Here is an 11,718-nt window from a genome sequence, read left to right on the forward strand (position 1 = left end):
AATATGAATTTTGTATATATCAAATTTAATATATTTCTTTTTACAACACACACACACACACACTGTAGGTTTTTATGATTATAATAAAAAAAAATTATATAATTTTATGATCATTATTGATTACACTTGTATTAAAAAAAATAAAGCAAGCACCTGTTTCTATGACATGGTAAATGTCATACATTACAACAATTTTTTTCGAATACTTTATTAATTTTACTGTGCTTCAAAATTCATTTGGTCTCTTTCTTCATGGTTGATAATTTTATATGTATTAATCATTGTAAAAATAATGAGAATTACTGCAATTAGCCCAGCTATGGCATGATGTGACACCATAACATATTTCATGTGATCACCAGATGTAACTGAATCCATAAATGGTATTTTATCATATACATTCATAACAAATGTTATTGTAATAAACAAACATAAGATAACTAATATAATAAGTATAAAATATGTGAATATTTTATTACCGAACATATCTTTTTTTTGTTATTTTTTATATAGGAGAAAAATAACAAAATGACCATGAAATTTAATTATAATTTAATAATTTAGTAGATGTATAAGCTGTTTAGCTGGAGGAACGATTTTTTGGGCATAAGAAACAATTGATTTATATTGATATTGATGGTAAGTTAAGATAAATGTAATTAAAAAAAGAGCCATAATAGCAATTACTAATGACATTAATGATTTGGAAATATTTGTTCCCAAAAGATAAAAGGTGACTAATAAACCAACCAAAAAAAGACAGATACATAATAGAAAGAGGCCAATTTGTTTTTTTCTTAACGACATTCATTTTTTCCTGTGATATTTCCTTATTATCATGTCTCTCATTAATTGCGGGAGTTGTTGATGTGGTTGGTATTGGATTCCAATAAGATTCTTCATGTACTCTGTTAGCTATTCTCAAATCCATAACATGAGGTTGAGGTAGTAACTGAGGAAGTTGTTGATGATTCTCTCCTGAAGCCGTTGTTGTTGTTGAAAGATGAGGATGTGCCATTGTATTTAAAGCGATTTTCTTTTATTTTTTTAATTATAGTTTTAATTAATGTTTCACTATTGAAGGGTGTTAGTGTTTTGAGTCGATGGCTGTTTATATGTATTAGGGCTTCTTCAAGTGGGAAATAACAGGCAATTTTTTCTTCATCTAAACGATGACTGAAAGGAAAACGATGCATGTAATTCTTAATTGCACGGTTGTTGGTCTTCTTATCATTTAGGTTGAAAATACATCCTAAAGTTCCAAGTATCCAATTTAAACATCGAGACCGAGAGTGTGTAAATTGAATTAAATTATTTGCATTTTCAGTTTCAATTAAAATACTATAATCACACTGATAGGTTTTACCATTCAGTGCTATCCATTCCTCTGATATCATTGGTAAATTATATTGGTTATTATGAATCATCCCCAATTTAATTCTTTTAATAATTGGTAAAAAATCTAAATGAAAACAATGTGTTTCTTCCATAAGCTCTCTAATTTGGGTAATTATCGGAATCTTTTGATCAATTTTTTTGGGTTGACCACGAGGAAGTGTATACTCCCCCTCTATTGTATTTCCATTACCAAACATATGTTGATATAAATTAACATATTCGGCTTGACTCATGGGGGACGAATTTTCAAAAATAATAACATTTTTCGTTTTATCATTCCATTTATGTCGATAACTTTTATTATTAAGATACGAAATATAAAAGTATGATGGAGAATGTAACATTAGGATTTTACATTTTTTTAATATAACTTTTTCGTCTGTGCTAAAACACTGACTGGCATTTACATATAAAAGCCCTAAAGATTTTTAAGTTTTATTATCATAATTTAATTGGTTTGGTTTTAATTGTATTAATGGCATATTTATAGTGGGAGGAAGATGCGCATTTTTGTAATAAAAATCAGTTTCTTTACAATATTGAGATGACATACTGACTATTTTGTATCTAAAAATGAATAGTGTTTATATAATAATTTATATATTTTTTTTATTCTAACGGAACATGGATTATATTCAGTAATGTGTAGTAGGGAGTGGTGGTGGTGGTGTGGTAAGGTTGTTGGGGTGATGGTGAGATTAGGGTGTGTATATTGTGGGTGTGGGTGATTATAAAAGTTGTGGTGGGGTTGTTGTGTTGGTGGGGTTTGGGGAGGGTGGTGGTGGTGGTGGTGGCGGTGTTTGGGTTGTTGTGTTGATTGGGTTTTGGGAGGGTGGTGGTGGTGGCAGTGTTTGGGTTGTGGTGGTTATTGTTTGGGTTGTGGTGGGGTTTGTTGTGTTGGTGGGGTTTGAGGAGGGTGATGGTGGTGGGGTTTGGGGAGGGTGATGGTGGTGGTGTTGTTTGGGTTGTGGTGGTTATTGTTTGTGAGGTGCTGGTTGTATTGGATGCGTGTGGGTTTTTAATGTTGGATGTTGTGGTGGTAATGGGCATTATTATTTCAGAAATAAACCTTGAATTTATAATTTCTTCCTGTGATGAGCTAATCATAGTTTCCATATCTTTTAATATTTGAGGAAAATTTTTTACCAAATTTTTCCCATATTGTTTTTCCTGACATTTATACCGAAATAAAATATATGAAAACAATACTACAAATTCTTTTTTTTTCTATAGTTTCTTTTACAATACTATGTATAATATCTCGAGGTATATTATCATGGTAAATGGTTTGGCATATGGTATCCATTCCATCAATTAAAGATTGAATGAGATTTTTTTTATCATTTACAGATACCTCTCAAAATTTTCATATTGTAATCTCAATCTTGTTCGAGGATAAATCCATGAAACTTTTCAGAAAGCTACATTCCGGATTCCATTGAATATGGAGAAGTAGAGGCTTGTCAGAAATGTCAAAATTCCATAGCCCAAGATTACAAAAAGCACATTTCACATGATCACTAAGACCTGTATAAAAGAATCCAGCTGAACTTAGATCTTCTGAGTTTGGTAATGTAAGTGGCCATGTGCTAAAACTTTCCAGGCGATTTTTACAATCTTCATATGTTCGATCGACACTGGGACAATGAGGTGACATTGAGAGGACTAAATTGGATTGCAGAATAACTTCACATAACTCTAAAGGGACATTACCAACGGGTTTTCCCATGATAAATGGACAATAAGGAACTCTTTGTCTATGTTTATTATGTGGAATATCGTTTATTGCCAGTTCTTGATAACTGTATTACAGAAAATACATGCACATGCATCGTTTCTTTTAAGATAAAAAAATCCATCCCTAGCTAAATTTAGAGGGGAAATCCATGGAAATTTCCAATTGTTAAATGTGTCTAGACGTGCACTTTCAAACTTCAAAAAAAAATGTTGTTAAACATTCTGATAGGTGTTTTAATTTGTGAAATAAATGTACAATTATGTTCTGGATATACAATTGCATTACTATTTATATTGAATGTAAGTGACATATGACACTTTATACATTTCCATAGATTTTCTTGTTCGTTATAATAAAACCCATTTTGTTTTAAAATGTTTTATTTATTTTGAAAATATAAATTTAAAATTTAAAACTTAAAATTTTAAAAACTTAAAACAATTTAAAATTTTAACTTGTGATTCAGTAATAACATCTCCCATTATTTTTTTATTTAATAAAAAATCAAATGGTATGGTAAATAAATTTGTTTTTGGTATACGACTACACTCAGGAACAGTACTGACTGTGATTACAGGAGCAGATGAACTGGTCTATAAACCCTCATAATTTGCCTGTTTATATACCTTCCATCCCAGGCATACAATAATTACTATCTCCATTATAATCTCATTTGTGTTATTATTATCTATCCATAAATATAGTGAGACTAAGACGTGGGGGAGGGGGGAGGGGGGTGCATCCAAGAATCTCTCTATCAAGTCGATAATATGGCCAGATTGTCGATGTCCTTATTTTTGCAAGCGTCCATGAACACATCATCTTCTTCATCAGTTGGTATGTTTAGTAACTCTTAAGCCTCTCAAGGTGAACCTAATCTGGCTTCCTCAGTAGCAACACACACACACACACACACACACACACACACACACACACACACACACACACACACACACACACACACACACACACACACACACACACACACACACACACACACATACACACACACACACACACACGTACGAGTGCTAAATCTGCAGATAAATTCTGCAGCTCTTGGACCCCGCCTCCTGCTGCTGCTATCGGCGCCATCATTGCGCTCTCTCTTTCTCTCTCTTTCTCTCTCTCTCTCTCTCTCTCTCTCTCTCTCTCTCTCTCTCTCTCTCTCTCTCTCTCTCTCTCTCTCTCTCTCTCTCTCTCTCTCTCTCTCTCTCTCTCTCTCTCTCTCTCTCTCTCTCTCTCTCTCTCTCTCTCTCTCTCTCTCTCTCTCTCTTTTCTCCAGCACTCACAGCTTCCCCCCCTGCGTATCTCTGGCGGCGATCTGCCTCCTCTCCTACACATCTAAGCCATTACTTCCGCTCGACTGCCTCTATCTCCATCATTTTTCCTCTTGCCTCTTATCTACAAAGGAGCTGTTACTCTCCCCTCCCCCCCCCCCCTTCATTACCTCTCACCTCCTCCATTATTGCAACTATTATCTTCCTTCGTCTTCTCCCTCTCGTCTCTTGGACGTATGAAATTCACACAATTCAAGAAAATACGTTTTCTCTTGACGTGTTTTCTTGAATTGTGTTATATGAAGCACGTATTTTTTGTATTATAATACAATACGAAAATACGTGCTTATATTCATGCAGCCCTAATTGTGGCCAGGTTTTCATGTGTTGCATAGATCAGTGTGCCTTTGTGATTAAACATAACACGGACATAGAGCCTACAAGACAATGTTTACAGATAAAGACCACATTAACTAAGACTTCCAGGACGGTCTCAGACGGCAGGAAGATATCAGAAAGGTTATGGAATCGGTAGAGAAAGTTTACAAGGAATTTAGTACCAGTGTTAGGTGATAGAAACAGGTACCAAGCAACAGGAGACCGATAGTCCAGCATACAAACGAATCACTACCACCCAATATCACAAAACGAAAACTTCCCTCTAAGATAACGTCACTGGGATTCACCAAACTAACAAGGATATCATAACAGTCTTGAAGAACCTTGATAAGGAAGCTTTTAGAACGCTGTACATCACCTACCCGACAGCAGGCTTAGAGTGTACACTCAAGGTGTCGAGTGCACACTCAAGGTGTCGAGTGCACACTCAAGGTGTCGAGTGCACACACCTCAACATGCTCAAAAGAAAACTTGAAAAGTTGCAGAAGTTTGTAATGAGGCTGGTTCCAGATCTGAGTGGCTTGGAGTACGAGGGAAGGTTGAAGAAACAGCGCTGAGAGAGAGATAGAGAGGGGGAAAGAGATAGTGAGAGGAAAAGGGAGATAGTGAGAGGGAAAGAGATAGTGAGAGGAAAAGGGAGATAGTGAGAGGGAAAGGGAGATAGTGAGAGGGAAAGGGAGATAGTGAGAGGGAAAGGGAGATACAGAGAGGGAAAGAAGGAAAGAGGGAGGGAAAGAAAAGAGAGAGAGAGAGAAAGAAAGGGAGGGAGGGAAAAAGAGAGAATACACATGTTACAGACATACAAAATACTGACGATAATTAGCATCCTGCAAAACCGGGGTTTTTAATATCAACAGAACATGAATACGTGGACAAAACCTAGACTCCCAGACGCACCACAAGCGAGGACAACACTCCTCCTCCAGAGTAACACTAAACCAATGAACTGGACGAGGCGGGAACACAAACCAACTCCAAACACAAGAGTCGATATCCAAGTAGATACTCAGGCTGGAGAAACATTGCAACACACACGACCCCCACAAGGCGGGGTCCAAGATCTGATGCTCGATTCCGCAGGCACCCGAGGACACGTGACTGGACAGCATTAAACCAAAGGTGCATCTTATTACCACCACATCAGCAGCAGGCGTCAAGCTGGACAACCCTCCAGGAACCCAGAACAAGGAAAAGCTTCATAATGCCCTTCACAACCTACATCAGACCTGTGGTAAGTATGCAACTTCCGAATACACCCTTCAATTTAAAATTAAATTAAGAGTGAAAATATAGAACAACAACAAACACACACACAGGGGTTTCCTAGTCTCAGCTCTGAGAGGATTGAGCTGTTAATGTAACTTAGCTGCTGCTACGTGCTAAAGGTAATTATGAGGTAGAAAGCGCTAAGCCACTACGATTACAGAGCAGTGAGGTCAAAGGTCAAGACTGAACAGAACACTGGAAGAACACCCAAGAACCTCACACACTCAGGTGAGCTACTGTGATATCAACAAGAACTTCGGTACTGCCAAGAGAGAGGGGAAGAAAGTGGACTGAACCAGTGAGGGAGATAGGGGATGGGAATGATGGGGCATAGGGAGAAGGGGAGCCGAGAACTTCTTAGACTACCCCTAACAAAAGTTCTGAGAAAACATGTCACAAGAAACAACGAAGCCATTACATCAAACGACCGACAGTTGGAAAGGCGTGACCCCAGGAGCTGATACTCATTCATATACAAACTTTGTTGGAGATATGATCTATGAGATTTGATGAAAAAAGTCCACACACACACAGTCAAGACGTTACCTACAAACTCTTACACACTCATCTTGCTGTTTCTTTACGAAAGTTGCTACATAAAAAAATATATATATATAAAAGAACTCAAACTTACTCTCACTATCCCCCCTCTCTCCCCCCATACAGTAAAGCAATAAGCAGCCTACAAAGAGGTGGACTTTACTTCCCAGAAGCATCTACCAGGTAAGCACTCCACACCTCTGCTCCGAGAAGACCTCCATGCATTTTTTAACCCATGAGGTGAGTATGTGAGGAGGGGGAGGGGGGGCGGGAAGGAGAGGAAGGGGAATAGGGATGGGGGGGGGGAAAGGAAAATTTGACTGCTGAATGGGAAAGAAATTAGGGAGTGGGTGGATGGGTAGTAAAAGGAAGGGGAGGGGAGAGAGGATGAGAAAGAGGGAAATGGGAGAATGTCTATCACAATAACTACTACTACTTCTATAATCACTACAACAACAATCACTAAACATTCTAATACAACAACAACAATTATATCACATCAACCACAACTCTAGCAAGTATTACTAATAAACCAACAACTTCCACTAACTTCTACTCAATTACTAAAAATAATTACATAATACTGCTGTAAATACAACAGCAAATACAACAACAACTGATGCTACAACGAACACTACTACAAAATTACATTATTTAGCACAACAACATAAAACTCCACATACTCTCTCGCTTTACGAACCTCAATATCCAATCCTGTGCTATGTTGCCACTCTTCCTTCCTTCCCCCTTCCCCTTTTCCTCCCCTTCCTCCCCTTCCTTCCCCTCTTCTACCTATTCCTTCCCCTTCCATCTTGCCCATCTCTCGGCACCTCTTCACCTACACATTAATAATAAACCCTCTTCAACAATTGCACTCATGGCATCTTCTAATTACATATAACACCTTTTCCTATTTCCCCTCTCCACCTCTCTCTCTCTCTCTCTCTCTCTCTCTCTCTCTCTCTCTCTCTCTCTCTCTCTCTCTCTCTCTCTCTCTCTCTCTCTCTCTCTCTCTCTCTCTCTCTCTCTCTCTCTCTCTCTCTCTCTCTCTCTCTCTCTCTCTCTCTCTCTCTCTCTCTCTCTCTCTCTCTCTCTCTCTCTCTCTCTCTCTCTCTCTCTCTCTCTCTCTCTCTCTCTCTCTCTCTCTCTCTCTCTCTCTCTCTCTCTCTCTCTCTCTCTCTCTCTCTCTCTCTCTCTCTCTCTCTCTCTCTCTCTCTCTCTCTCTCTCTCTCTCTCTCTCTCTCTCTCTCTCTCTCTCTCTCTCTCTCTCTCTCTCTCTCTCTCTCTCTCTCTCTCTCTCTCTCTCTCTCTCTCTCTCTCTCTCTCTCTCTCTCTCTCTCTCTCTCTCTCTCTCTCTCTCTCTCTCTCTCTCTCTCTCTCTCTCTCTCTCTCTCTCTCTCTCTCTCTCTCTCTCTCTCTCTCTCTCTCTCTCTCTCTCTCTCTCTCTCTCTCTCTCTCTCTCTCTCTCTCTCTCTCTCTCTCTCTCTCTCTCTCTCTCTCTCTCTCTCTCTCTCTCTCTCTCTCTCTCTCTCTCTCTCTTTTTCTCTCACCTATTCCCTGCGGCCCCTACCTGTCCTTCACTGCGTAATTGGTCACCTGAGTGAAGGTCGCCCACAGGCAAGCCTTAAACCCTCGCTGATAAACTTGCCGTTCCATTTTTTGTATATATATTTTCCTATCCTTATTGTCAACAGTTGCCCTCTCTCATTAACCTCTCTCAAGACATAGCAACGTCTTGTATTATCAGTCACCAAGATAAGGCCCATTGTGGGACTGTTTTCATCTTATATGGAATGAGAATATGTAAAAAATATTAAAAATTCTATTTTTAATATTTGATATTAAAAATGATATTTTTAATATCATTAAAAATTTCCTCTTTGGTATTTCTGAGCTTCAGTCAGTCATTTTTACCATCGTCACTGAAACGTTGTGCTAGAAACTTGTATATATGGTCTCTTACATAGCTGGAGATCTACGCCTCCTCTGACAAAACGATTGGGCTGACTAGGTACCTGATTGGATGATGAAAGAGGTCACCCCTCAATCCACAAGAGGACACAGGCAGTCAACCCGTCCTCCTAATAGAACGTCGCATTTTGACGTATATTCTATAAACAAAAATTGTCGTACTAGAGAAAATGGAAGCGGCTGGCGAAATTGCCGTACTGTCTCGTTTTCTGTTTTGGGTCCTCTTGGTAGGTTAGGATAAGGGCACATTAGTGCGACGGTTTCTTGACCTTTTGGACCCTTAGGAGGACTGGCTGCGTCAGTTGTGTGTTTATATCCTGTGTTGTCCCTTTTGGGGACTCTTGTTTGGACTCTTATGGGGGGCTCTTGAAGAGTGTTCCTAACAATACGACGCTGTTCAACACCCAAAATGAACCTGATTTAGACAGGCTTGGGGTGCAGAGTTGGAACAACGAGCAGTTGTGCCACAAGACATCATGTCTTGTGGCACAAGACATGATGTCTTCCGGACATCATGCACACAAGTACATGATGTCTTCCGGACATCATGTACTTTTTGCATTGATAATCTTACCTCATTCAACCATCCCTCCTCCCCCCCCACCCCCCATTGCCCAATAGTTAACAATTGAACTAGATCAATTAACAATTCTATATCCTAAAATTCCTCGTTCCTTTACGATGGTCGCGTGGCGCCAGTCTAGATAACCCTCCAAATAAACCTCGAACTTTGACCATGGAACCAGCCGAGAAATACAAGTATGGCTGTCTGCATGAATCGCTTGACGTTTAATGGGCAGTTAGTGTTGCTGTGGCAACAATGCCATCTCACAATCTCATATTATAACAAAAATTACAGTCACAGTTTCGGAGTCATCCTCTACACATGATTTCAAAATCATTGAAAATATGATTTTGATATTTTAAAAATGATATAAAAAATATTTGATATATTAAAATATTTTAAAATATTTAAAATATTTGATATTTTAAAATATCAATATGAAAATTCCCACTGTGAGAGACACTTAAGAACTACAAGCCGATATTAATCGTGTTCAATTGATCAACGGAAAATAACTAATGATTAATAGTGATAAGTTCCAAGTACTTACGTATGGCGGAAATGATGAACTACGAAATACAGGGTTATATTAGCATTAGAATTAGAAACATAGCATTAGAAATATTGCCGGAACGAAGGTTGGATTTCAAGAACCAATTACATATAATTTCCTACAAGAAGTGCCGGATCAACCAGGCTGTAGTGGATTTATGGGCCAGTGAGCCGCTCCATGCAACCGCCTGGCCTCAGGCCATGCTTGGGGAGTAGAAGAACAGCCCTCAAAACTCTCTCCAGGCAAATTCCAGGTAAATTCTAGAGCAACCAAGCCGGCTGGTCGAGCCCCACTGACTACCACTGCTCATCGAGGCTTCGGCCAGTGCAGAGTCGCTCAACAGCACGGGGAACGAGACAGAGCCAAATCACAGCATACAACAGCATATCACAGCATACCACGGCGTACCACAGCGTACCACGGCGTACCACAGCATACCACGGCGTACCACAGCATACCACGGCGTACCACAGCATACCACGGCATACCACGGCGTACCACGGCGTACCACAGCGTACCACGGCGTACCACAGCGTACCACGGCGTACCACGGCGTACCACAGCGTACCACGGCGTACCACAGCATACCACGGCGTACCACAGCATACCACGGCGTACCACGGCGTACCACAGCGTACCACGGCGTACCACAGCATACCACAGCGTACCACAGCATACCACGGCGTACCACGGCGTACCACAGCATACCACGGCGTACCACGGCATACCACGGCGTACCACAGCAACAGGGACCGCGCACATCCACCGCTTGTCTTCAAAGGTTTAATTAAATCGACACAATACACCAGTCTCCATACAACGCGCACAGGTGATGACGCCCTCCGCACAACGCGCACAGGTGATGACGCCCTCCACACAACGCGCACAGGTGATGACGCCCTCTGCACAACGCGCACAGGTGATGACGCCCTCCACACAACGCGCACAGGTGATGACGCCCTCCACACAACGCGCACAGGTGATGACGCCCTCCACACAACGCGCACAGGTGATGACGCCCTCCACACAACGCGCACAGGTGATGACGCCCTCCGCACAACGCGCACAGGTGATGACGCCCTCCACACAACGCGCACAGGTGATGACGCCCTCCACACAACGCGCACAGGTGATGACGCCCTCCACACAACGCGCACAGGTGATGACGCCCTCCGCACAACGCGCACAGGTGATGACGCCCTCCACACAACGCGCACAGGTGATGACGCCCTCCACACAACGCGCACAGGTGATGACGCCCTCTGCACAACGCGCACAGGTGATGACGCCCTCCGCACAACGCGCACAGGTGATGACGCCCTCCACACAACGCGCACAGGTGATGACGCCCTCCGCACAACGCGCACAGGTGATGACGCCCTCCACACAATGCGCACAGGTGATGACGCCCTCCACACAACGCGCACAGGTGATGACGCCCTCCACACAACGCGCACAGGTGATGACGCCCTCCGCACAACGCGCACAGGTGATGACGCCCTCCACACAACGCGCACAGGTGATGACGCCCTCCGCACAACGCGCACAGGTGATGACGCCCTCCACACAACGCGCACAGGTGATGACGCCCTCCACACAACGCGCACACGGTCAATACAAACCTACCCACAAATAGTCCTGTGACAACAACATGGAATGTATTCCCCTCCTGTGAACACCTCGTGGTCCCAGCTGCTACTGACACACACATCAGTATTACCTCTATCTCTTCTTCCATCGGTATCTACCATCTTTATCATTATTTCCTCGTTATCTACTATAAATCATCATTATTTCCTCGTTATCTACCATAAATCACCATCGTTTCCTTGTTATCTACCATAAATCACCATCGTTTCCTTGTTATCTACCATAAATCACCATCGTTTCCTTGTTATTTACCATAAATCATCATCGTTTCCTTGTTATCTACCAAAAATCATCATCATTTCCTATTTATCTACCATAAATCACCATGTCCTTGTTATCTTCTATAAATCATCATCAT

General features: G+C 41.2%; 1 protein-coding gene across 1 annotated transcript in view; it reads left to right on the forward strand.

The window, feature by feature from the left end:
• LOC138365922 (mucin-22-like) overlaps window positions 1-11,354 on the forward strand; it is a 52,546-nt gene extending 41,192 nt beyond the window's left edge. Inside the window, exon 9 of the mRNA XM_069326635.1 lies at window positions 10,124-11,354. Coding sequence (XP_069182736.1) covers window positions 10,124-11,354 — 1,231 coding nt within the window. The remainder of the gene's footprint in view (window positions 1-10,123) is intronic.
• Window positions 11,355-11,718: the final 364 nt, after the last annotated feature.

Source organism: Procambarus clarkii, chromosome 18, assembly GCF_040958095.1.
Source record: "Procambarus clarkii isolate CNS0578487 chromosome 18, FALCON_Pclarkii_2.0, whole genome shotgun sequence".
NCBI lineage: Eukaryota > Metazoa > Arthropoda > Malacostraca > Decapoda > Cambaridae > Procambarus > Procambarus clarkii.